At 37.7% G+C, this 26,556-nt stretch overlaps 1 protein-coding gene across 1 annotated transcript; it reads left to right on the top strand.

The window, feature by feature from the left end:
- Positions 1-418: 418 nt before the first annotated feature.
- LOC128614123 (histamine H3 receptor) lies at positions 419-22,197 on the top strand. The gene is made up of 3 exons (XM_053635423.1): positions 419-737; positions 2,528-2,694; positions 20,328-22,197. The coding sequence occupies exons 1-3, from the start codon at positions 494-496 to the stop codon at positions 21,195-21,197; spliced, it is 1,281 nt and encodes a 426-aa protein (XP_053491398.1). The 5' UTR covers positions 419-493; the 3' UTR covers positions 21,198-22,197.
- Positions 22,198-26,556: the final 4,359 nt, after the last annotated feature.

Here is a 26,556-nt window from a genome sequence, read left to right as displayed (position 1 = left end):
GCCTTCGGGAGGGTGGCGCGAAGAATTTTACTCACGCGCTGTCCAAGCGCGAGCTCAGTGGTCGAGCTGTTGGTTTATCACCTCAGCTCTCCCGTCACATCACCTCTTCAAAAATCGAAAAAGGTGTTATTTCTTATATATAATCATTTTCCAATACATATTCATATATATATATATATATATATAATTCTCGAATGGAGTTCTGCGCAGGGAATAAACGCTTCTCGATACTTTACCACTAGGAAAATGAATTATTTGTCTACATTTTCTAACATTCTGACTTTTTTGCGACAGTAAACTATATTAGCATGTACTGGTGAACTTTTTTTAATTTTTTTTTTTTTAACGGTAGCGATAAACAACATTTAAAAATAAATTCGGAAGCTTCATCCTCTTCGGTGAAAGGAAGAAAGGACACTTCGACGTGTTTAAAACAAGAACAACAAGAACAACAAGAACAACAACGAACAATGTGTGTAAAGTCGCCTCATCTATGTGGGTTAACGGCAGCACGGAGTTGACCATGCTAACCTGCTTCTCTGGACACAGTAACTCCAGTGCTGGACATGCGGGTATCGGCGGCGCTACCGTGCTCCTGGCCGCCTTAATGATGACCCTGGTGGTCGTGGTGGTCGTGGGAAACGCGCTGGTCATCTTTGCCTTTGTCGTGGACAAGAGCCTCCGAAATCAGAGCAACTACTTCTTCCTTAACTTGGCCATATCTGATTTCCTGGTCGGTAGGTAGTCCGTTTGGTTTTGGGTGCCTGTGCGTTATTACAATTATAGACACTTTACATAATTGTGTAAACTAAACCCCAAGGATTATTATTTACTAACAACCTGGACATTCTTCTTCTTCTTCTTCTTCTTCTTCTTCTTCTTCTTCTTCTTCTTATTATTATTAATAAGATATTACATTGTAAGAGGGAGAACAAGTGCAGGGAATCGTTCAAGTACAAAACTCCACTTATTTCACGTCTTTGCTTAACCTAGTGTTTTTAAACTGACCATATGCATTTACAGTACTGTCAAAGCATACTAGATAAGACAAAAACCGAAAAACAAACACATGTAGTTATGTCGGTGTGCATATAGAGGATAATAAATGTCCTGCTATTGCCATTCATTTTTTTTTGTGATGCTCTGTGATTCCCATTGGACAGTCCGGTTCTCCAGTGCAATTTCTATCACTAGGACTGTTCGACTGAGCTGAGGACGTTTCTTCTCCACCTCTCCACTGCGATCTTCAAAGCTATGCGAAGACTCATTTGCCTACGATTACATGGTCATTGTTGTATTGTCACTTGTGCATCACTGCCTCCCACACAAACGCCTGAGTGTTCTGTCTAACTCTGAGACTAAATATTCTGTCTTGTCGCCTCAATGATCCAGTTTATTCCTCCTTGCAATCAGAGCACTGAAAGTGATAGAACAAACAACCGAAACTGGTTTTGTTCTGCTAAAAACACTCCAGAATAGCCATTCCTATCATCTTCTCACAGCACACACACACACACACACACACACACACACACACGCACACACACACACAGACACACACGCACACACACATGCACACGCAGACGCGCACACAGACACACACACATGCGCAGGCACACACACGCACACACATACACTGACAGGTGCATCATGAGTGGTTTGTGCAAAAGCCTATAGTTATAACTCTTAGCGTTTTTTTTGTATTCTCTCTATTCTTTATAAATGGCTTTGATTTTTTTAGCAGCTGACACTTAGGTTTGAATCCTCGTGGATGATGAGAAATGGATGTTAGTAGCATGCTTTCCAATGGGTTTTGGTACTGTCACATCGTATTAGTTATCATGAGCACGAGTGAAAGCCTGTCATTGATTTTATTTGAAGTCTTGCAAGTGTCTTACTGAAGTGCCGATTTGGGCATTTGAAATCTTGCCTGTGTTAGACATTGAAACATTCTGTTTAATAGCTGTCAGAGCTGTGGAAGAGTTGCTCAAAGTGGCCGATTCACACACTGAAGAGAATTTAGACTGAGACAGAGTTAAAGCTCTGACTGGTTGGTGATCGCTTAAAGAATTCTTACAGAGATACAAAATGGCAGGGGATGATGAGTTTTCCTTTGTCCTGAAATTGCCCCCTCACCCTCACCCCCTCAATAAGCCTACCTAGGGGTGAATGCCAGCGCATCCTCCAAGGATGAGGACTTAATGAGGTTTTTTGTATTCAGTTGTGAAAGAGCACTCTCAAATACACAAGCTGTGCGACTCATTTTCATCTGCTGTGGAAGCAGTTGTGGGACATGTCACTTTCTTTTCTTCTCGATGTGATATGTTTGACTGCAGAGATGAGAGATGCTTTGTGCCTTTGAACAGCTTCTGCTCTGTATTGAAAGCCATGCTTCAGATGATCTCTAGGAAATAGATGAAAAGCGTTCATTATTTGAATGTGAGAATGAAATGCTGAAGACTGAATCATTTAGACTCTTCATTATTTCAAGTAATTGTGTTATGTATTGTCATTATTGTTTGTTCAGGAGCATTCTGTATCCCCGTGTACATGCCCTACATCTTGACAGGCCGATGGATGCTGGGCCGTGGTCTCTGCAAGCTGTGGCTCGTGATGGACTATCTACTCTGTACTGCCTCCGTCTTCAACATAGTGTTAATCAGCTACGACCGCTTCCTGTCTGTCACCAGAGCTGTACGTACTAATTTCAACCACATACACATCGCAGTAATTTCCCGAGTCACAGTTCTTTCCACCACGATTTTAAAAACAAAATCATTTTGGCGAAGTAACTGTTTCTATTTTCCCTATGTTAAATATTGCAGGTTTGGACAAATCCCTGTTAGTTTTTTATTCCTAATTGCCTGATCGAAATAGGTTTGGTATTTGTGTAGTTAAGAGTTGGATAATAATAGGTTTTTGAGAAAGCAATTACCAGCCTCTTTTCTCCTATTCAGTGACCTGACAAAGAAAAAAAAACACCCTATTGACTTTTGGAGTCAATATTGACCCTATTGGAACATGGTGGCTTAGTGGTTAGCACGTTCGCCTCCAGGGTCTGGGGTTCGAGTCCTGCTGGGGCCATGTGTGTGCGGAGTTTGCGTGTTCTCCCTGTGCTGCGGGGGGTTTCCTCCAGATACTCCGGTTTCCAAAGACATGTGTGGTAGGCTGATTGGCATGTCCAAAGTGTCCATAGTGTATGAATGGGTGTGTGAGTGTGTATGTGATTGTGCCCTGCGATGGACTGACACCCTGTACCCCGCCTTGTTCCCGATGCTCCCTGGGATAGGCTCCAGATTTCCCTGTGACCCTGAGAAGGAGCAAGCGGTAGAAGATGGATGGATGGATATTCACACATATACACACATAGTGTCTTTTTACTTTCTACTTATAAACCCGAACAAAAAAGTATTCATAAGCATAAACAAACATATGTTTAAAAAAACCTAATTTCATATGGAAGAAAGTATTTGGATATCACAAATGGCCAATATTAGTACTTTGTTGCAAAGCTGTTATTGGCATTTTCAGCTTTGAGATGTCTACAGTAAGAATACATTTTTTGCTTTTTGCAGCATTGTGGTTCAATTTTGGCCCACTCCTCTTGGCAAACCAATTACCCAAGGTTATGAGGATCTCTCTGATGCACTTGCAATTTCAAAATCCTCTATAAATTTTCAGTGGGATTCAAGTCAGGAGATGCAAGGCATTCTTCGTTGTTTTGGCTGTATGTTTGGGGTCATTGTCTTGTTAAAATGTCAATCTTCTCCTCAGATTCAGTTTCTTGGCCGATGATATTAAATCCTCCTCTGATATGTCCAGGTACATTGCTCCATTCATGTTTCCTTCCATGTTATTGCCGTGTAATAATGTTGTACCATTTGCAGAGAAGCAACCCCATATTGTGACACTCCCACCCCTGTACTTAATTGTGGCTATGGTGTTTTTGGACCCTTCTTTCTCCAAATATGACAAGCTGAATGTTTCTGTAAACTGAATTCTGCTGTGCCAGAAGCAGCCATGCAAGCCCAAGCCATGACACTACCTCCACTATGCTTGACTGATGAGCTTGTATGTTTTGGATCATGAGCAGATCTTTTCTTTCTCCTCACTTTGGCCTTTCCATCACTTTGGTAGAGGTTAATCTTGCTTCCAGAACTTTTGTGGCTCATCTCTGTATTTCTGTGCAAATTCCAATCTGGCTGTCTGATATTTACTGCTGATGAGTGGGCTGCATCTTGTGGTGTGGCCTCTATATTTCTGCTGTCAAAGTCTTCTTCAAACAATGGATTGTGACACCTTCACCCCTGCCCTGTGTTAGTTGTTGGTGATTTCACTGACTGTTGTTTTTGGGTTTTTCTCATAATGTTTCTGTCATCAGCTGTTGTTGTATTTCTTGACCGACCCATTCGGTGTCTGTTGCTCAGTGGTTTCTTTCTTTTTCAGGACATTCCAAATCATTGTATTGGCTATGCCCAATGTTTTTGCAATACCTCTGACTGAGTGTCCTGCTTTTTTCCCATAGACAGCTCTCTAATCCTCATTTTGGTTTATCCTTTTTAACAACAAATGCAGTCTTCACAGGTGAAACCCAAGGCTAAAACCAAGAGTAGATGTTCAGCACTATTTATTGTTTAAAAAAATCAATCTAACAGGCCACACCAGGGTAACAAGAAACACTTGTCAGTCACATGCTGCAGTATTTATGCCCGCCTACAGATTGGGTGGTCTGATACAAAATGTGCCATGTTCTATGTTGTTGAACAAATCTACATATATAAACCAGGAAATCAGAGCTGAAATACTAAACTCTCTTCTCATATTCATCTTTTGATCTCAAAACTAAATGTCTTCAGTCTACAGCAAAAGCAAATGAATTTGTCTTGCCGTTCCAATAGATTTGTAAGGGACTGTATATTAAATAACAAAAACAGAAGTGTCTGAATAGTTGTTTCCCCTCACTGTATGTTTAAATGTAACACATTCTAAGTACTTAATGTTTCATGGCAGAAAGACACGATTCTTAAAAGAACTTACAGACCACAAAGTAACAACCTGGACAGCAGCCATGATAAACTAAGGCCTAGCACAATTTGCATGTGCAGAATGACCCTGTGGTATCAGTGTTTTCAAAAATCTATGTTTTTCCAGTCTACTGTGAAAACAGTATTTTAAAATTTGTCCTTCAACAAAAAGCTTTCTTTTCAGTGACCCAAAACAGCGTCTTTGAGTGGACTAGATGCCAAAACGCATAGAAAAAAACAAAGTTTTCAAAAATATCCATATACGTGTGAACAGGGCCTCAGATTTGTCCATCCCTGTAGTGAGATGTGTTGTGTTACCAGTGATTGATTACATGCATATTAAAAACCTGCTTTTTGTCCACTTTCAAACAACACAAAATGTTGCATGCTGTTGCTTTAGGTAGAGTATTTCCTAGCATCATTATTAAAAAAAAACTAATAATTTCCATAAATTTTCACTTCATCTACAGAATAATTGTTACAGACATTTTATCACTCTGCATGTGATTCAACACAAAATGCCAACACAATGTTAAAAAATGAATAAATGAATAAATTGTTCAGTATAACACAAGAGAAAGGGGCAGCTTTTATTCTGTGCACCCCAAAGTGTTTATTTGGTTTATGATGTTTTTTGTCTGAAACTGTTGAGAGAATACAGATTGCACAAACATAAAAATAGCACAGTTTTCATACATGACACATCACAGTAACAAGCCGGTCCCCTCTCACTGACCTTTCCATCCTGCTTGTGTTTGTTGAGCGTGGATTCTCATGCTAACCCCAAATCTAAAAGTCATGGCTAAATGAAGAAAACTAAGTGATGTATTTTCACAGAGTATAGTTTTAAACTCCCTAATATGTAGTAAAATGAGGCTGGATGTAAGTGAGCCCTTATGTAACATTCTTCACCATCATGAAAAAGGCCCATACCAAAAATAAGCACACCAAACAAGATGGGAGCAATGATACAAAGTGACAAGGAAATATTACCGAGGGAAAAATTAGTGATCAAAACAGGAAATAGTATGTTACAGCTGCTTTTCACTCATGTTTTTAAATAGAGTACTCAACAAATACTGTTTTCCTGTGATTATTAGGGGCATGGTATAACACAGGAATAACTAGAAAAGAGACATGGTCTTAGGTACGTAGAAATGAATAATGTAACAAGGTGTGGGGTACAGCGCATAAAAGGATTGACACTGGCATTCATATTTGAAAAGAGCAAAATTTTTTACCATCTCAACCTCATCTGAATGCTGAAGTTCAGAGGATCGTCTTTCTCCATGTAGTTGCAGCTGACGTAGACATTTACTGATAATTACTGATAGATAATATTGCATCCATACATTAGCCTCAGAGTCCAGCTGACACAATAACTTTAATACATTGATAAGATATTTTTTTTCTCTACTCAATCACTGCATTGGATATGATTGAAAAACAAGGAAGGTATTCACAGGGTTCGTACAATGTGCTTGAAGTGCTTGAAGTACTTGAATTTGGCTTTTTAAAATTTAAGTACTGGAAAACTAGCCTAGTTTTAACCTTTTTTTTGTCTAGTGGTGCTTAAAAAGTGCTTGAATTATAAAAAGTCAATTAATACAAAATCACTAAAAACTTTAAACTGTTTATTTTTAGACAAACCTTAGCTACTTTCCGTAGAAGAGAGCCGCCAGTATTGGCCGCGTGTGCAAGGTCTTGCTTTACCACCGCAGGTGCACCTCTCTCTGCGGCTACTCTGTTCAGTGAGGGGCAGAGAGGAGCAGCACATTCAGTGTGAAAGAAAAAATAAGAAAGACATTCTGTTGCTTCTAACTTTCTCTCTGAGTGATTACTTTACATGTAAATATAGCCGACATAACAGCACAGGCATTGTCTTTAACTCTTTACTGCATGGTGTTGCCATATGGCAACAATTCATTTATCTCCAATTATTGATAGGCAATAATACAAAATTACTATTTTCCTATGTAAATGGAAAAACGGGGCTTTAACTTTGACATAACAAAAAAGAACGTGCCATGTCATACATTTTGTGTTATTTCTGTGTTATTTATATGCTATGCTATTTATATATATGTATATATATATATATATATATATATATATATATATATATATATATATATATATATATATATATAATTTCCACCATTGCACATTTACCAGATACCCCACCTAAACATTTTTTTTCAAAATGTTTTTATATATTTATATTACTTAAACTAATTCAAGTAATACAAATACATAAAAACATATATTTATATTATGAAGATGTAATAACTCATGCAGTAGAGGGGAACTTATATGTATGGTGATTTAGTCAGACGATGTCCCGGTTATAAAATCAGGATTTCAGCAGTGCAGAGCAGCAGATTGGAAGTGGCTTGTAAGTGACTGCTGGTTAACATGTGGTTTTAATGCACTACGTTTCTATTTCATACTCATTCCATTGTCTGACAACAGAAAAATCGGCTGTGATCGGCTTTGTTAAATACAGTATGTGAGCACATAGAGTTTTAAAAGAATTTAAAAAGAAGAAATAAAGAATGTTTGAATGACAGCTCATGAAAAAAATAAAAGTGCTTGAAAACTCCTTGAAAGTCCCGGAATTTTATTTTATTTTATGAAGCATCTGTACGAACCCTATATTCAAACAAGAGCCATTTCTCAATATGCTTTCTTATGCGAACTTGTGCCCTTGTGAGATCATCATTTCAATTCCAATATTCAAGAACACAAGTACCGGGGGCACATGAAATTACGCGGATGTGTTCTTGATATAGAGGATACATCGGATACAGACTTGAGTGCACTGTACCCGCTTGAAGTCCCAGAAGTTATTGCGGCAAAACAATGACTGATGATAGAAGCCTGAGCCTAATGACTAAATTTTAACGTCTTTTTAACAACAAAAATCTAAATATGCATCTAAAAAGAATATATGATTTAGATTGAAATATATATGAGGTTGTTGAAAATTCAAATTAATCCCTAATTTAAACTATGCTAGCTTTAGGTAACGGTAAACTCGTTAGCTTAGTTTTTAGTTAACATGAGGTCGCAGGTGTAATATAGAGCTTATTACTTATTACTGGTTAATCAGCCATTTAACAGTAAATCTGTTTACCAGCTGAATCATATTACTTTGGGAGTACCGAAGAGATGATGGCCCTATCCTGCTACTAGAAATGTAGTGGGACGGCCCATTGCGCACCAGGAAGATCGCAGAATATCTCAGTTCTCGCAAAGATGTGTTCTATGTCCTCCTGTCCTTCCGAGTTTGTTCTTCCAAGATAGCCTGTCAAGACTGGTCTTCACGAGAACGCAAGTCGGTTCTTTGAATTCTTCCACTGCACAACCGAGAGATTAATCTATTATTGTAAAATCAATTATACCCATTGTTAAGTAGTGAACAGTTCTTCCATTGCTAACAGTGAACAGTTCATCCAATGCTAACAGTGAACATTTAATTCATTACTTATAGTGAACATTAGTTATAGTTAACAGTACAATCATTGTTAAGTAGTGAACAGTTCATCCATTACTTACAGTGAACAGTACAGCCATTGCTAAGTAGCAAAGACAAGGGCAAGTAATATCTATCATTAGGTTTATCAAATGAAATTCACATACTTCAGAAAGGAGAGAATCAAATTTGTCTGAAAATTATTTGTCAAAGAAAGTGAACAGAATAGACATCTTGACTTAGATATGATTGCTAGCTGTTTAATTAGCTAGCTAAAACCACTTCCTAAGGTGCTTACTGCTGGTAAGGGCAGAACTTTCTGCTTATAGGCCAGCAATGGGAGCCAGCAAGATAACAGAATAATTCATTCTGCACTAAATTCTTACAGGAGACTATTTATGCATGATGATAAGCATTTTCAAAAGCTCTTTGGGGAGTTTGTAGTAGAGAGTTAAAAATGTTTCATATCAATCAAAACCTCTAGTGATAATACAGTGTCACTTCTGAATAAATATGGATATTAGATATAAAAATGATAGTGTCTAAAAGGCATAGTAAGTAATACACCAGGGAAGCTTGAATACTTGTTGAATGTACTTTCATTAAAAAGGCAAATGAGTAAAAAGTGGTTCTGGAAGTCTGTAACAATACAGCTGTGAGCTGGATGAATATAATTTAGGAAGTTCTTTTATTCACTATTATTGCAAAGTCCATTGAACCCAAGTGAACGGGCTCACCCTGAATATCTCTCTAGAGTGCTGTGGAAGTCATCTGAGGCATGGGATGCATATCTAATAATTTCCTGTTAAGCTGAAATCCATCCTGTTTAAGAGGAAGTGAAGCCCAGCTGTGAGCCAGTAAAGTAAAGCAATGCAATCTTTTTAAACAGCATTCAGATTTGAAAAGCCTGAATGATTCCTTGCCATCAGAAAGGTTTGAAATAATTCAGCCAATATTCATCAAGCTGTCAGTAGCTGCAAAAGGAGCAAGCAAAATACCTGAAGTGTCCTAGATGCTAAACGTTCACTGAAATCTCAACATTGTATTACAATTCACCCAGTGACTTACCCAACTCAAATACATGTCATATTCAGTCATTCATCATCATGGGGAAGATTAGAGAATACACAAATGCAATAACAAAAGTATGCTGACCTTCCTAAATCAGGCAGTAGCTATAATAAATAGTTACACGTCTGCTTTTAAAAAAATATATTTTTAATCAGGGTCTTTTATTTATTTATTTATTTATTATTTTTTTTAGAATAAATATTTACTTCAATTAAATGTTAGATTTCTTTCATATTTTTGTGTGAGATTACACTAACCACAAAAACATTTTATCATAACATTTTTACCCCTTTACTTTTGATACCATATTGACAGCCTATTAGGGGGCCAAGCACAGAAGGTGCAAACCACCTATTGTTTTTCTATGGATTCTATTTATTAGAATCGATAAATAGCCTGCATCTTTTGATCTAAGTAGGCGTGGCGGATCATATAAAACCAAAAGGTCGCTTAGATATTGTGGCGCGAGACTGTTTAGTGCTTTATAGGTTAATAAAAGTATTTTATAGTTAATGCGAGATTTTACTGGGAGCCAATGCAGTATTGATAATATTGGTGTGATATGGTCGTATCTTCTAGTTCTAGTTAGGACTCTAGCAGCTGCATTCTGGACTAACTGGAGCTTATTTATATTCCTACTGGAACATCCAGACAGTAAGGCATTACAGTAATCTAATCTAGAGGTGACGAATGCATGAACTAGTATTTCCGCATCATGTAGTGACAATATGTTTCTTATCTTAGAAATATTTCTGAGATGAAAGAAAGCTGTCCTAGTAATATTATCTACATGAGCATCAAATGATAGGCTGGAGTCAATAATCACTCCAAGGTATTTAACTGCTGTACATGATGAAACAGAAAGACCATCCAGAGTAACCATGTGATCAGAAAGATTACTTCTAGCTACACGTGGGCCTAATAAAAGTATTTCTGTTTTATCAGAATTAAGTAAAAGGAAGTTAGTTAACATCCATTGTCTAATGTCCTTTACACAATCCTCAACTTTACTAAGCTTCTGTCTGTCCTCTGGCTTCGCTGAAACATACAACTGTGTATCATCAGCATAACAGTGGAAGCTAATTCCATGTTTATGAATAATTTGTCCTAGGGGTAGCATATATAAAGTAAAGAGCAGTGGGCCTAAAACAGAACCCTGTGGAACTCCAAAAGTAAGATCAGTACGCATGGAGAAATCACCATTTACATCTACGAACTGATAACGATCGGTCAGATAAGACCTGAGCCAGGAGAGGACTGTTCCCTTAATGCCAACAACATTTTCTAATCTATCAAGGAGAATAGTGTGATCTATAGTATCAAAAGCTGCACTAAGGTCGAGTAACACAAGCAGCGAGACACAACCCTGATCAGAGGTCAGTAGAAGGTCATTTATTACTTTAACTAACGCTGTCTCTGTGCTATGATGAGGTCTAAATCCTGACTGATACATTTCATGAATGTTATTCCTATCTAAGTACAAGCATAACTGCTTTGCTACAACCTTTTCTAAAATCTTAGAGATGAAGGGGAGATTTGATATTGGTCTATAGCTGGACAGTTGAGACGGGTCAAGGTCAGAAATGGCTAGGGTGTCTATGGCAGCCCATAGAACAGTCTGGTAAAAAGTCATTTCTGTTATTACCACTGCCATGACCTGGTATAACCATTTATTTTGTTTTAGGCAGGCACAGAATGTTGTACGTAGATATCAGACCTGCAAAGCTGCACATTTAAACATCACTGCTACAAGTTATCACCCAAAAATTCATTTTCTTTATTTAGCAAATATTGCAATATTAACTGACATCCTGGAAGCCTTGTCCCCTTCCCCACCACACATTAGTCAGTAATCTGTGTTCAAGTGCAACTTTTCAGGAGGCTATCATCAGTAAGGTGTATTTGTGCCCTCTGATTGTTGTTTGAGCTTCCAAATGAAAGTGTTGCTAAAACAGTTTCAAATAATCAAACTTATGTAACTCAACTAAAACTAACTAGTTTGAATTAATAATAATAATTATGTAAAATAATCTTCACCATAATTTTTATGTTGCTTGCTCAAATCTGATATCTATCTGCATAAAATATCTCAAGTTACAATTTACTTCCTTTTTTTGACATTTCAAGGATTCAGTTATTTTATTAGAAAATTAAACTAGAAAAAAATAAAGTATGTGGTCAGTTAGATTTATACTATGTATAGATATCAAAACGTGATTTAATTGCCTATACTAAATTTAATTTAAATAAGAATCCAATCTACTAGTTTGAATTTTGTGAGTGTTATTAATTAATTTAGTTTAATGTGATCCTGTTATGTTATAAAATCTCGGGGATGTTGGGGACGTAATGTTGCTGCCTCCTGATGTTATGCTCCTGGGATGATCCTGCGCTTGAGTGACTGTGTGGAGTTTGATTTTATTCCAGGGCTTTGAATATACATGATCAGATCATGTTGGATGTGCAAAAACAAATTGAGTAAATACAGCTCAACTTATTCACGTGGAACCAAGGTACACATTTGAATTAAGTAAATTCTGAACTTTTTTCCCCAGTGTATGCTAGAATATTTTTAAATGGATCACTTGGATCACTTTCCTTTCAGACCTATGCATAAATAGTTGTTGGGAATAAGTAGCTCATCCTGCTTTAAATATATTGTAACATATTTCAAGAGATGTGCACACCTAGAAGTAACATTAACCTTCTAGCATTTTTATTTCCAGATTTCCTTATCATAGTACACAGTATTACTTATTTGCTCTATCACACTGTGGCCATATTGCATAAATGACTACCCATCTGGATAAAAACACAATTTGCTCAGTGCAGTCTTGCCCTAGCAGATTGTCAAGAACCATAAAATGTCTGTGAGAAAAGCTGCTCATGTAATTGCTTATAATGACTTTGCTCAGCTTCACATACTGCTCACAGAATGGAAGAAATAAATTTGTGTCTCTATGGCCGTCTATGGTTTTAAGAGAAATGTACAAAATCCTACTCTGAGATGGTAATATCTTTATTCCTAGAAAGAAGTTTTTATAATTATTTGGAACAACGCTACTACTTTTTTTTACTTGTTCACCAGCAGAGCAAAGTGTTAATGATTTCCAAAAATAATTACCCACCCACAGGAAGCAGTTCTGTTGCTAATTGCTATTGTTAGATTAAGCCTCATTTAATGAGATGCAGAGATAAAGAAATAATTAATGTATTTCTTTCCTTCACTGTGTTGTCAGACATTTAAATATTATTTAATAAAATACTATGTAATCTATATTTTTTAACATAGAAGTAGTGGTGGAGGTGGTTGTGGTGGTATCCTGTATTTTGCCTGTCATCTTCATTCTCAGGAACTGTCTCTAAAAAACTGTTTCTAAGAAAATTTGAAAAAAAGGGGTTGACAGTTAAAATATACTTTTGGAGATATACCATTCGTATTTTAATAGCACTTTCTCCATTGCTGCTCACTGTTTAGACATTATAAGAGAACATAAGTATAAAAGTGATTGCATACACCACATCTTAAATATTTGATTTACGATTCAGCTGTTTGATAATGGTCTAGTACTCAATGTACAGTACAAATATTCAGGAGTGTCTTTCCAGATCTCTTGTGCTGATTACAACATAGCACCACATCAGAGCAGTTCCAGTATTGAAGTCAATCACAATTTCACATTGAACTGTTCCTGTACAATTTGTACAAATGTGGTCAGTGAGCTCAAAATTATTTTTGCGCTTCCAACACCGGGAGGTGGCATACAGTTTTAAGAAATGACCTCCTTTATTCAGAAGGTTGGGGGTTCAAGCCCAAGCCCTGCCAAGTTGCCACTGTTGGGCCCTTGAGCAAGGCCCTTAACCCTCCCTGCTCATGGCTGACCCTACGCTCTGACCCTGCGCTCTGACCCCAACATCCTAACAAGCTGGGATATGCACAGAAAAGACTTTCACTGTGCTATAACGTATATATGACAAATAAAGGCTTCTTCTTTTTCTTCTTCTAATTCTCCATGGAGGAAAAAACCCTGATCGCTAAGCATCTTTGCCTTTTATAAAACGGAGGGCAGAGTGGCGTCCTGTTTTTCTAAAAGCAAATACACACTTGCAGCTATTACAGTATCAAAAGCATATTCTGCCATTTGATACATAATGAGTTTTTTGTGTGAGTCCTGAATAGATATTTAATCCAGTTTTCTTAAAGAACATTACTGCATCCAGTTTATCACATCAATAGTTATTTATTTCTTTAATTCCTTTTAAAAGAGCAAGTGTGTTCCATCAGTCATTAATCAACTATTAGTGTAAACCTTTAACATTTCAGAAGAGTTGAGCCTCAAAAGAAGTGTTCCTTGTATGTTGAATGTTTCTCTGACATTTCTAGGGAAATACTGAACAAGTGGAGAGTTGAACTGACATGAACACAGGGTTTCATCATGCTACCTTTTGTATAAAATAGCATTTGAACCTTTCAGCCATTGAACTTGCATAAAAGAGACATAGGCAAAACGCATCCTGTCAGAACTGGAATGAAAAAAGAAATGTGTAAATTTGCAAACAAACCAAGGTTTTATGTGATCTCTGAATTCACAGCTGTGAGGCGTGAAATGCTCTAATAAAAGTTAGGAAGAGCTGTGGGCCAGAACACTCATGCCACTTTCCCCCGAGGCAACTTTTATTTCCAGTTGTAGTGAAAGAAAAATATATCGCGAAAATACACCTTAAAGACTTGCACTTGTACACTGCCAAACAGAAGCAGTTGATTGCTTTTCACTGCCTCAGTCTCGTTTGTCATCTTTTGAAAAGGAAGAAGCCATTGCACTTTCTCTCTGGCTGGACCCGGGAGCATTACCTACTGTAAGCTCGCACAGTAACACCACTGCCATCCATCACTAGATGAAAGGTGCCTTCACTACTCTAGGATCTACAAAACCAGGAGTATTGGAGCAAAACAAAAATATAGAACTTGATTTTCATTTATAGCCATTTCATGGGTTTGAAGTGCTACAATTGCATACAATGCTAAAAATGATTACATGACAAAAACGTCCACTAATTTTACTGCAAGATGATTAACGCTACTTCATAAGTAAGGAATAAAACAAGACGGAGCATGCTGTTATAAAAAATAATGCATGATGGGGTGGTTTGATGTCTGAAGTTGTGAGATGTTTTATTCATCTTATACCACAGTAATTTGCCACTTATTTTATTTATTAATGAACACATCATACATTTTAACCATTTATAGTTACATTTAATGTTGTCAAATGTCCATGAAACAAGTTACAGTAAAATCATAAAGCACCAACACTTCTGTCCTATAGACTTTCTCGTGTTAAAAGGTCTCCTTATAGAAGATTTCACAATATCAACGATTATGTGTTAAATAACAGCACATTTTTAACATGTATATTATGAGACTTTGTGTACTTTATTATGTAGCTCTTCTGCTTTACATGTGATACAAACCTATGATGTGAATGACCCTAAGTCGTTCATGTTGTTTGCAGATGTGGGAGTGGAGCAAGTGCTACTGGTATCGCTCGTGGGGGTGTACGGTCCGTCCAGCGTTTTTTAACTCTAATATTTTAATAAAGTGAAACAAGTGTGGAAAATTTGTTATTTGATGTACATTACATGTCAGGCTTCATATTATTAGCTTCATTAGCAGTACAGTCTTACTGTACTAGCTACATGCACTCAACAGTGGCACCAACCGCATACCTATATATATATATATATATTTATATCTTCTTGTAACTAGTAAAACACAAATTATGTACTAATTGGTGTGAAAACTTGTTGATTTACACGTTATGTGCCAAACATGATATTAGCTATTAGCAGCACAAGTTAACTGTTCTAGCTAGTAGCTACAAACATTCTCCAGGAAAACACTCATGCTTTCTGCTATTTTCTCCCAAGCTTTATTTTTCTTTTTAATATTTTGATACACATTTAATATTTTGATACACATTTAATGAGATGTTGTATATGACAGGATAAGAGGAAGCTACAGTTTATTCCATTTTCTTTCTTGAGTTAAGCAGTACATAGAAACTAATTGCAAGTAAGACCTAAAGTTGTGAGAAGGGGAATGAAAAAATGCTATATGACAACTGCCAAAAAAATTGGTCTATGGAATTAATCGAGACAGTTATTTGGATTTGTCACTTTACTGCATCGTAACCTAGTTTACATAAAGTTGAGAATATCTCAATTCTCATGTCACACTGTTGCTGAAATCGAGGCATTGTGATATGCGTATACTCAGAAAATGAATGGTTGCCTGTCGCTCGCTAGTGTGAACGTAACTTTTACAGCTTGAATTACTGCTAGCTGCTGTTATAGAATATTAATCAACACCTACAGACAGATACAAGAATTCAATAGCAATTCTGTGGTAGAAATGACAATCATATTATAACTAGTACACATATTCTCCACATAGACACCGGCTCTCACTCTCAGACCCGGGCATTTCTAATGTTCAGATGATCAGACCCTGTGTGATCTGACTCAGGTGTTAACATTAGGGGAAATGTAAAATGTGCAGAAACTTATAATATCAAGGATTTCTTAAAACTGCTTGACATAGATGTTTGTTTTAGCGTTCATTTCAGTTAATAGTTTTAAAAGTGCTATTTAATTGTGTCACTAAATTTTTAGTAGCTGGTCACAGATAAATATAAAAAAAATATAACAGACCTGGTTCTGGTTTCTCTCCGACCCATCAGTCACAGGAGTGTCCGTCCCCAGTCTGTGCCTTACATTTTGAGAAAGCCTAACAAGGGGTGTATTATCTGAAACTAGAGGATACAGTTACTCTGTATTGGCTACCGGTTTCATTTCACATTAAATATAAAATAATCCTGCTCACATTTAAATCACTTCACAGTTTGGCACTTTTCTATCATAGTGCACTGCTTCTCCCCTACAACCCGACCCGCTCTCTCAGGTCCTCTGGACTCGGACTTCTCTCTGTCCCTAGATCTCGTCTCTCAGCCATGGGTGGAAGGTCTTTCAGTGTTGTAGCACATAAAATCTGTAATTCTCTCCCTCTCACTCTTCACAGCATCACATCCATCTCTGAGTTCAAATAACAATTAAATTAATCTGTTTTCTCAGTGTTATCTGTCCCAATTGGTTATAGTGCATTTTCTCAGTGACTGTACTGTGTATTTCTTTTCTGTGTTTGGTTGCAATTTGGTTATGTATCATTGCATTGTAAAGCGTCCTTGAGCTCTGGAAAGGCGCTATATAAATTAAACATATTATTATTACTCTACTGTTGTCTACACTTAGGTACCGGCTGTAAAGCAAAGCTGCATACACAGCAATAAACTGTGTTAAAGCAGAGGACATTCCCAACAGTTCAATTAAACAAGCAATTTTACACACACACACACACACACAAACACACACACACACACACACAGGAGGTGCATTAAATCGGTTTGATTAATATCTCAAGGAAACCCAAGACAGATTCATAAAGTAATGCTGTGGTAACTTATTGTCACTGCAAATATTAAATATGTAGGGGTGTACCAGGGGTTATTTATTGTATGTCACAACCCCCTACTTCGGTTAAAGAACAAATTGTAGAGAACAAAGGGCTCTTGTGTGTTGTTCAGTTGCTGGTGATTGATTCTGGGGGCAAAGAGAGCAAAGAACTGGAATACTGCTCTTAATAAGTTGATACTTTCCTATGTACTTTTATTTGCCAAACAAACATGCAGTTGAAGACATTTAATTTATAACATGATAGCACAAGTTGGTTTCTCAGACGTTTCTTCATTAACTCACAGAACTACATGGTCAAGTGCAGACTTGTATAGTCAACACGTCACATAATTTGGTGAGGTTTTCTGTGAGGTGATGTTTTATTCAGATTTATGAAAGGCGTCAGGGTCAGTGCTTTGTAACAGCCAGAGCCATGGGAAAGTCTGCCACGTGAAAACAGACCATTTTCCCATTTCTCTGCAACATGAATTATTGCATTTTTGTCTTATTAACTTCAAGAGAAAGAAAAAAAAGAGAGGCTGGTGAGGGAACAATTGTTTATAGTTGCTATAACGTAAGTGATAACAGGAACTAACCTGTTTTGAGGATGATCCACAATGTTAAATGTAACTATATATAGATAAAAGTATACATTGTTCGATAAATAAATAAATAATTGGAACCATTGGTAAAATGCTGTGGTATAAGAAAGAACAAACACATTAGAGTGGGTATTCTTTTATAGGAAAATAATCAACTTCAGGGTGGTAACTGTTGCTGATTATTTTCCTGTCACAGCACACCCCCAAGTGTTTTCATTCTTACATATTGAAACAATTTAGATGATCATAGTTGATCTTTTTCTGAGTGTCATCTAAATATTATAGAACTTTTATTCTCTGATCAAAATGTGCTCATTTTTTATCTTTTCAAACCATTGTCTTGATTTTAATGTTTGAATTGGGTTGTTTAGCATTTACATTTCTTGGGATTATTTATTTATTTATTTATTTATTTATTATAGCTGTATGACTTGTGAAATAGATGTATATTTCACCTACAAACCATGGAGTATTCAAACCTCCACACTCATGTGTACCAGCAAGGCAGAATCTAATCCAAGTGTAAAGCCCAGAGCAGTTGACGGATAAGATCATTGCTCAAGGGCCCAATGGTGTCAGTCCAGTCCTTCTAGTCATTAGCACAGAACTTAAACTGCTGCACTAACAGGCCATTTGAGAGAACTGCACAGAACCATGTAACGGTGTGGCTCACAGATAACATCATTATCCCAGTGAACCTTCTACTTCTCTTATTTTTACACTGAGCAATATTATGCTACAGACTTGGGACCTATTCCCAAAACATTTTAATTTGGTGAAAATAGCAGACTTTTGTTAAGCACAACATAATCAATATCAATAGACCACTGTATCAAACCATTTACATTAGTTAATTTAATGAAAATAAACATTTTGCAAACACCCACAAAATGACTTTACTGGCTACAAGAAAAAAAGCATAAACCTTAAGGCTGTGCAGTGAACATATTACAGCAAGATATAAGCAGTCGGGCCAGTTTCTTTGTGTCTTTATACGAGATGGCTTGATATTAGGGGTGTAACAATCGGATGATTTGGAATAAATGAATCAATTTAAAAGGTAAAGACTAAAATTATTCAATGGAGCAATCATATTTAGATGATCAATTCTAATTGATTATAAATAATTTTTTTTAAAAAGACAACTGATGTTTAAAAATATTTTTTTAATGATGTCTGAATAATTAACATTCGTATTGTATTTAAACTAACACATTTAAAAAACTACATAATAAAGTAGGCTATTTGTCATTAAAATTTCACTTACAGTCCCATCTGAGACTATTAGAACGGCAAGGCCAATTCATTTGCTTTTGCTGTAGACTGAAAACATTTGGGTTCGAGATCAAAAGATGAATATGAGAAAAGAGTTTAGCTTTTATTTCCTGGTTAATGTAGATTTGTTAAATGACACAGAACATGGCGCATTTTGTTTCAGACCACCCAGGTGAGCAAAAATATTGGAACATGTGACTGACAGGTGTTTCTTGTTACCCAGGTGTGATTGATTGTTTAAACAATAAATAGCTCTGAACATCTACTCTTGGTTTTAGCCTTGAGTTTCACCTGTGAAAACTGAATTTGTCGTTAAAAAGGATAAGCCAAAATGAAGATGAGCGAGCTGTCTATGGGGAAAAAAGCAGGAAAAGCATTGCATAATCATTGGGCATAGCCAATACAACAATTTGGAATGTCCTGAAAAAGAAAGAAACCACTGAGACAAAGACACCGAATGGGTCGGCCAAGAAAAACAACAGCTGATGACAGAAACATTATGAGAGCTGTGAAGAAAAACTTAAAAACATCAAAATTAATCGAGAGGAACATTATCATGCAGAAAGACAATGACCCAAAACACACTGCCAACTCAACAAAAGACTTTATCAGGGGCAAAAAGTGGAAGGTTTTAGACTGACCAAGTCAATCACCAGACTTTAACCCAATTGAGTTGCATTTCACCTCCTGAAGAGGAGACTGAAGGGAGAAACGCCTCAAAACCAACAACAACTGAAAGAGGCTCCAGTAAAAGCATCAAAAAAGAAGACCCCAACAATTTGATGACGTCAGTGAGACACAGGCTTGATGCAGTTATTTGTAAGCCAGGGATACGCAACCGAATATTAAGTGTTCTTTACTTTCATTTACTCAACTAAAAATTGGGTGGTCTCATACAAAAGCTTCTATGTTTTATGTTGTTTTCTGTCTAGATGTAAGTTGCAAAGATTGAGAAAAAGAAGAAAAAAAGCGTCTCCCATTTCCAATGCCTATATTGCTTGGCCTTCGTGTGTGTTTTTGAGAAGTAGTTGAGTTGGGAATTTTGTGAGACCTAGCAACCCTGCACACCAGTGAAAGCTGGGCCAGAGAGCAAATGTTTAATTAGCCATGTTTGATTGTGTTATATTCTAATTCACAGCTTTTGGTTTGTTATATGCTGGTAAGGGTCCGAATGAACCCCACAAACTTTCTCATTATTAAGGTTTAATTATTGCGAAATAACAAAATTACTATGACAATGCTTTCCATATTCAGGTGCATTTGTTTGCTGTATGGAAAATACATTGTATAGAAACAATATTGTATCAAATAAAAATTTTGTGTATCGTTACAACCCTACTGATTATACCTCTTGTCTACTTGATTTCCCAGGTGAGGTACAGAGCACAGCAGGGAATGACTCGGCACGCTGTGGGAAAGATGCTGGCAGTGTGGCTGCTGGCTTTTCTCCTCTACGGCCCGGCCATTATCTTTTGGGAGGATGTAGCTGGCGAGAGCATCGTTCCAGCCGACGAGTGCTTTGCAGAGTTCTACTGCACATGGTACTTCCTGCTTAGTGCATCTACCTTTGAGTTCTTCTCACCATTCATCTCAGTGACCTTCTTCAACCTCAGCATCTACCTCAACATCCAGCGGCGGAACAAGAGCCGCGCAGCTCACCGCGGTGCAGAGAAAGAGGATGGCTGGAGGGTGGTGGACGGTGGTGCGTCACCCTCATCCGCAGTGTTCTTTGTCAGGACACGCAAAGTCTCCTCCAGTGAACCAGCAGCTGTTTCGGCTGTGATCGAGGGAGACCTGGAGATTTCTCCGTCCTCCAGCGGAGACCCCAGCTGCAGCCACTCGGTCTCTCTCTCTCTGAAGACGGTCAATAAGAAGAAAGGAGCATTGAGCTGTTGGTTAAAGACACGCATGATCCAGTCACAGGCACCCATGAGGAATGGGGAGCATTCGCGCCTTTCGCGGGACAAGAAGATCGCCAAATCTTTGGCAGTAATAGTGTGTGTTTTCGGCGTGTGCTGGGCTCCGTACACCTTGCTCATGATCATTCGTGCAGTCTGTAGCGGCACATGTATAGAACATCACTGGTACGAAGTCACATTCTGGCTTCTCTGGCTCAATTCAGCAATCAACCCTTTCCTGTACCCACTGTGTCACAGCAGCTTTCGCAGGGCCTTTGCTAAGATCCTTTGCTCGAAACGGCAATCTGTCAGGCCGCACGAGGACACCCCATCCTGCCAGTGACAGCAGATAAGATTTCACACAGTCTGCAATTGTGAGTGGGGATTATGTGTGAATGTTGAGGCAGCAGCCTGTAAGATGCTCGTGTCTGAGAAAATCAATGAGAACACAGGTAGCTTAATTGCGCGGAGTGAAAGCGGTTTTTAAATGTCCCATAGAGAAAACATTTTCATTTTGGATTGCCCGTTTTCGTTTTTCAGAAATCCACATTGACCATGAACGATAACGATGTTAGCTGGTGAATTTTTTTAATGCATGAGCATGTATAGTCCATTCCTTCATCCTCTGATTATCCTCTATAACAGTGATGTGCATTCAGCTAGACAGCATTTAGGGTGTAATAATGCCAAGGAAAGCAGAGAAGAAAAAAAACAAAAAACAAAACAGTTTTCTGGAGACTTTCTCTGCGTCTCTTTGCAGCACTCTGAATGTAGTCTGGTGTTGTTTCTGAATGTGAGATAAACTGGTGTTAGGTTTTTTTTCCCGTGTTTTCACAGGTTTGATTTATAATTTGGAATGACAGCAGAACTTGAGCAACTGTTCTGTTGTTTTAATCTGTCGTATTAACAAATAATGACAAATGGGATCTCAATTCGAGTGTGTGTGGATGTCTGGACCCACACATGGTGTGTGATTGTATTGTTGGCACTTAAATAATGAATTGTGACTTAGTCAAAAAAAAAAAAAAAAAAAAAAAAAAAAAAGAAGTTTTTAGAAACAATCAAAGGGTGATTTTTAAAAAAAAAATAATCCTTGTACATAGTTATATTTCCTCTGCTTCTCAATTGATTTGTTGTTTGCATAAAATAAACTTGACATTTGTGACCACTTTAAAATGCCATGCAGTAACAAACGCACTACAGGTGTCCGTTATAAGCAATTAGCCCTAATGTCTAGTTATCTTTAGTACTACCTGAAACAATGACTAGACCTTTATCCAACTGCAAAATGCGAACACAATTTTCTGAGCAAACAGAATGTCTCATAAATGTCATGTAACTGTCCCTTCTGTCTCGCACAGAAATTTATTTGATTTATTTGTCCAATGCAGTGCAAATCTCATATTACGACTTGGATCCAGTGCAGAGTGCTACAGTGAACTGCTCCATTCCACTCCACACTTTAAAAAGTAAAAGCTATTTTTCCTGATATGCTCAAGAGCACTCGTGTCTTAATAGGTCAGATTCAAGCAAAGGCTAATTAAACATCACTAGCATCCTCTGCAAACCTAAGGTCTGTTAAAACAGCCATTTCATCAATGTTATGTGTTAAAGAAAACAGCAAATTAAGCTGAATGAGGTAAAATAAATAAATAAATAAATAAAGGCAAAGGAGTGAAAGGTATGGGACATTTTCATAGATGTAAAAAGCATTTTGATTGGTGAATAATATTTTTTTCTGAAAATAAAAGGCATGGAGTTTCATTATATTCACATACAACATAAGTGTTCTACACAAATCAGTATTCAAACTAAGTTCCTCGTATTCACTGACTGTTTTAATGAGATTTCTCTCATAGGTAATGGAGAAAATATATGGGCCAAAATCTGTGGATGTGTCATTAATTCCACTGACAACATGGCATAAAACTCGGTGAAGTATAGTGTATTGGAAATATCTTTTATATGTGGAGAATATTAATTAGGCCAGATTCCTGAAGTTATCTTGTGACTACACGTCTTGATGAAACAGGAAATCAGGTCAAAAATCCTCAAAACCTTCACCACATTTGTCACTGCCACAGTACTGCGTTAAGAGCGCTGCTCTAATGTGTGATCTCTCTTTTTCATTTCCAAATGCACTTTTCCTTTTTGGACTCGATTATGATGTAGGCCTACTACCAATAGCCTATCCTCATAACGTAGCTAGAAATCAAACAGCTATTGCACGTCTTCACAGCCACCTTTAATATTCTCTTGTTAGATTGTGGGTGAAGACAAAACAGAAAGAGACTCATTAAAGAGCTGGGAACAGCGTCAACACACTTCCACTTTAGGCTGCGCTGCAGTTTAAATCGTGGCAGAATGATCCAGTGCCCAAGGGCAAAGCCGATGTGGAAGGCAGGCACAAACTCATTTAAGAGTGTTATCTCATCCACGCTGCAGCTCCAGTAGCCTGAGAGCTTAATGAACTGCTTTACACACTCATACACATGTTGTGCCTCACACAGCTGCTGATAATGCTCATATCGATCGCTGGCTTGTAGTTTACAAGGAACCCGAGCATGAGATTAATCCAGTCCCAATTAATCGTTAGACCTCTTGAGAGATGATTTGTTTTGGATGGTGGGTTTTTATTAACGCGTGTATTAAAACTAGGGATGCACCGATAGTTTTTTAGAACGTGTACGAGATCATGTTTTGTGAGTACTTATTATTACACAATCAGGGGAGCGTCGAGGAACGTTTTATTTAGCTCTGTGTTGATTGTGGCCACGTAGCAGTGAACTCCATGTGCGTTATGTTTGAGATGTTGTGGTGTTTAAACAGTGTCTTTAATAGCAAGCACGGGGACAGCAGACCTGAGCAGACTGAGCAGCATCAGTGAGCGTAGTCGTTCAAATGGAGTGCCGTAAATTGGATCTTGAAAAGGAAAGGAAGTGCCTGTGGCTCAGTTCTCACAGAAGTGATGTGCTCTCTCTCTCATGCAACATTTCTCAGCACACTTGCTCACTGCTCCTCCCTCGAATACCTTCGTGAGCACAATTCATGGCATGTTGCTTTCATATTTCACGCCTTGTGATACTGCTCTGCAGGTTCATGTCTTCCGTCCTTGTGCCCTCTAAAAATTAGCCACACAAACCACATGATGCTTATGTCGCATAGTACTGCCTGGTCCTGGAGCATCTTTATGAACATCAGATTGATGCATCCCTATTAAAAATCTGCTCATGGTATTTACTCTTTCACTACTAGTAAACAAAACATCTAAGAGAAGCTTTGAACTCTTTCAGAACCGGATGCAGAAACGGTCTAAACAATTATCATCATGAGCATGTTACCGACCCTATAGGGCAATGAGGCTGAAGAGAAGAGCCTGTGGAAATAGTGATGTGAGTTTTGTCTGCACACACACTAGATGAAAGCGGGTGGTGGGTGAGGACGGTGCTGGCAGATGGTCAGTGGGTGGATGTTGTACATTTGCATTGTTGTGACAAAAGCAAGATAATAAATGAGCCCCACTGTACCGAATGCTGCTGCCACCACAACCATTTTTCTTCAAAAACATTTTGGACTTTGAACAAGAATAGAAGGGGAAACAACAAGCTAGAAAATACAGCTGTACATTTTAAAACAGAACCCAAGATGATGTTCCAAGCACAGAATCACATCCCATTCAGATGCTGACTGACTTGGAAAAGCGAACACTGCAAACTGATTATAATGAAGGATAATAGGTACTGCAACCTGCATGATGCAACTGATGATGTTTAGTTGAGACTCAGAGACAGAGATCCGTACCTGCCAAGGTATTCCAAAAGGAAAGTCAGGCATCGAGAGTCGGCTGGCAGCTGGTCAAACCGCATGAACAGAATTCGAATGGCTGAGAAGAAGAGCACATGCAATATGCATGGCTCGACCAGAGGAAACAATGAATGTTTGCAAGACTCAAGTGTGAGAGGAAAGTGATGGCGCTGTAATAAGTCTGATTTGGCAGTTAGACGACTAGATGAGAGGAGGCAGCGAAGTCCAATAACAAAATGGTGTAGCAAGACGAGTTTTTGTTTGTCCGAGAGAGACATTTTTAAAGCAAAGCCTGTGCCGCTGCAAGAATGTTCAATTTTCCCATGATAACAGGTTGGGGTCTGATGTGTTAAAACTACCAAAACAATTCAACACTGCAGTCTTGAAGAGCTTCAACTCAGGAACAAGCAATTTTCATCATGTAAACAAGCGCACACACACACACAAATACAACTTATAAGCCATCTGTTACATTTATCTTGAGAGAAGCACTGTAGATTAACCTTCATAAATACCTGACAAACAAATTCCCTACACAAATACCCAAACTCACCCTGACAATCTGTGCTACCAATAACTTGTCATGATTTCTTCTAAATATCTTCACTGCCTGCTACATACCATTTGGAGGGAGACTCTACGTATACATTTTTTTTTTTTTTTTTTTTTTTAATTGTTTGCTTTTTGTAGGAGATAAATGTCTTCCCATTGGAAGGAACAATTCAAGCACAGTATTGCACATGTTCTTATTGGAGAATCTTAAAATTTCACATCACATTCTCCATGGTTTATTAATATCACAATGCTGTATTGTAAGGATTCAGTCTGCCAAATCTCAATGTGCTGAACAGAATGTTATCATGAGACCATGAATAATCCATGCACTTATTATCCAGGGATGTGCATGCAGGATTAAAAAAAAAAAAAGTCACAATCTTTATTTGAGACCAGTGATAGAGTGATGTACAGTCCCCCCCCGAAACTATTTATATAATATATATATTTATATATTTTATATATTTATATAATATATAATTTATGTGTTTGTGCTATACACCAAAGGCATTTGGGTTTGAGATCAAATGATGGATACAAGTTTTATGTTAAACAACATAAAACATGAAACAGAACTTGTGTATCAGACCACCCAAATTTTAGTCGAGCCAAAGTATAGGAACAGATCAGTCTTGAAGTAAATTAAAGTAAATAACACTTAATATTTGGTTGCCTATCCCTTGCTTGCAATAACTGCATCAAGCCTGTGACTCACGGACATCACCAAACTGTTGCTTTCTTCTTTTGTGTTGCTTTTCCAGGCTTTTACTGCAGCATCTTTCAGTTGTCGTTGATTTCGGAGGTATGGGGGGGGGGGGTATGTTTCTCTCTTCAGTGTGTTTTGGACCATTGTCTTGCTGAATGATAAAGCTCCTCCTGATTAATTTGGATGCATTACTCTGCAAATTGGCAGAGAAACCACCATGCTTGGATGAGGAGCTTGTATGTTTTGGATCATGAGCAGATCCTTTCTTTCTCCTCACTTTGGCCTTTCTATCACTTGGTTAAAGGTTAATCTTGCTTCCAGAACTTTTGTGGCTCATCTCTGTATTTCTTTGCAAATTCTAATCTGGCTTTCTGATATTTACTGCTGATGAGTGGGCTGCATCTTGTGGTGTGGCCTCTATATTTCTGCTGTCAAAAGTCTTCTTCAAACAATGGATTGTGACACCTTCACCCCTGCCCTGTGGAAGTTGTTGGTGATTTCACTGACTGTTGTTTTTGGGTTTTGCTTCACAGCTCTCACAATGCACAATGTTTGTAATCAGCTGCTGTTGTTTTCCTTGGCTGACCCATTCGGTCTGTTTCTCAGTACATCAGTGGTTTATTTCTTTTTCAGGACA

The sequence above is a fragment of the Ictalurus furcatus genome, chromosome 10 (assembly GCF_023375685.1).
Source record: "Ictalurus furcatus strain D&B chromosome 10, Billie_1.0, whole genome shotgun sequence".
Taxonomy (NCBI): Eukaryota; Metazoa; Chordata; class Actinopteri; order Siluriformes; family Ictaluridae; genus Ictalurus; species Ictalurus furcatus.
Note: the sequence above shows the minus strand (reverse complement) of the source record. Positions and strands in the feature narration are given on the sequence as shown.

Bases quoted from the DNA above. Each gene is read 5' to 3' on its own strand.
- LOC128614123 (XM_053635423.1), top strand. From the start codon at position 494: ATGTGGGTTAACGGCAGCACGGAGTTGACCATGCTAACCTGCTTCTCT. The intron at 738-2,527 runs GTAGGTAGTCCG...TTGTTTGTTCAG, and splicing joins CATATCTGATTTCCTGGTCG to GAGCATTCTGTATCCCCGTG. The intron at 2,695-20,327 runs GTACGTACTAAT...TTGATTTCCCAG, and splicing joins TCCTGTCTGTCACCAGAGCT to GTGAGGTACAGAGCACAGCA.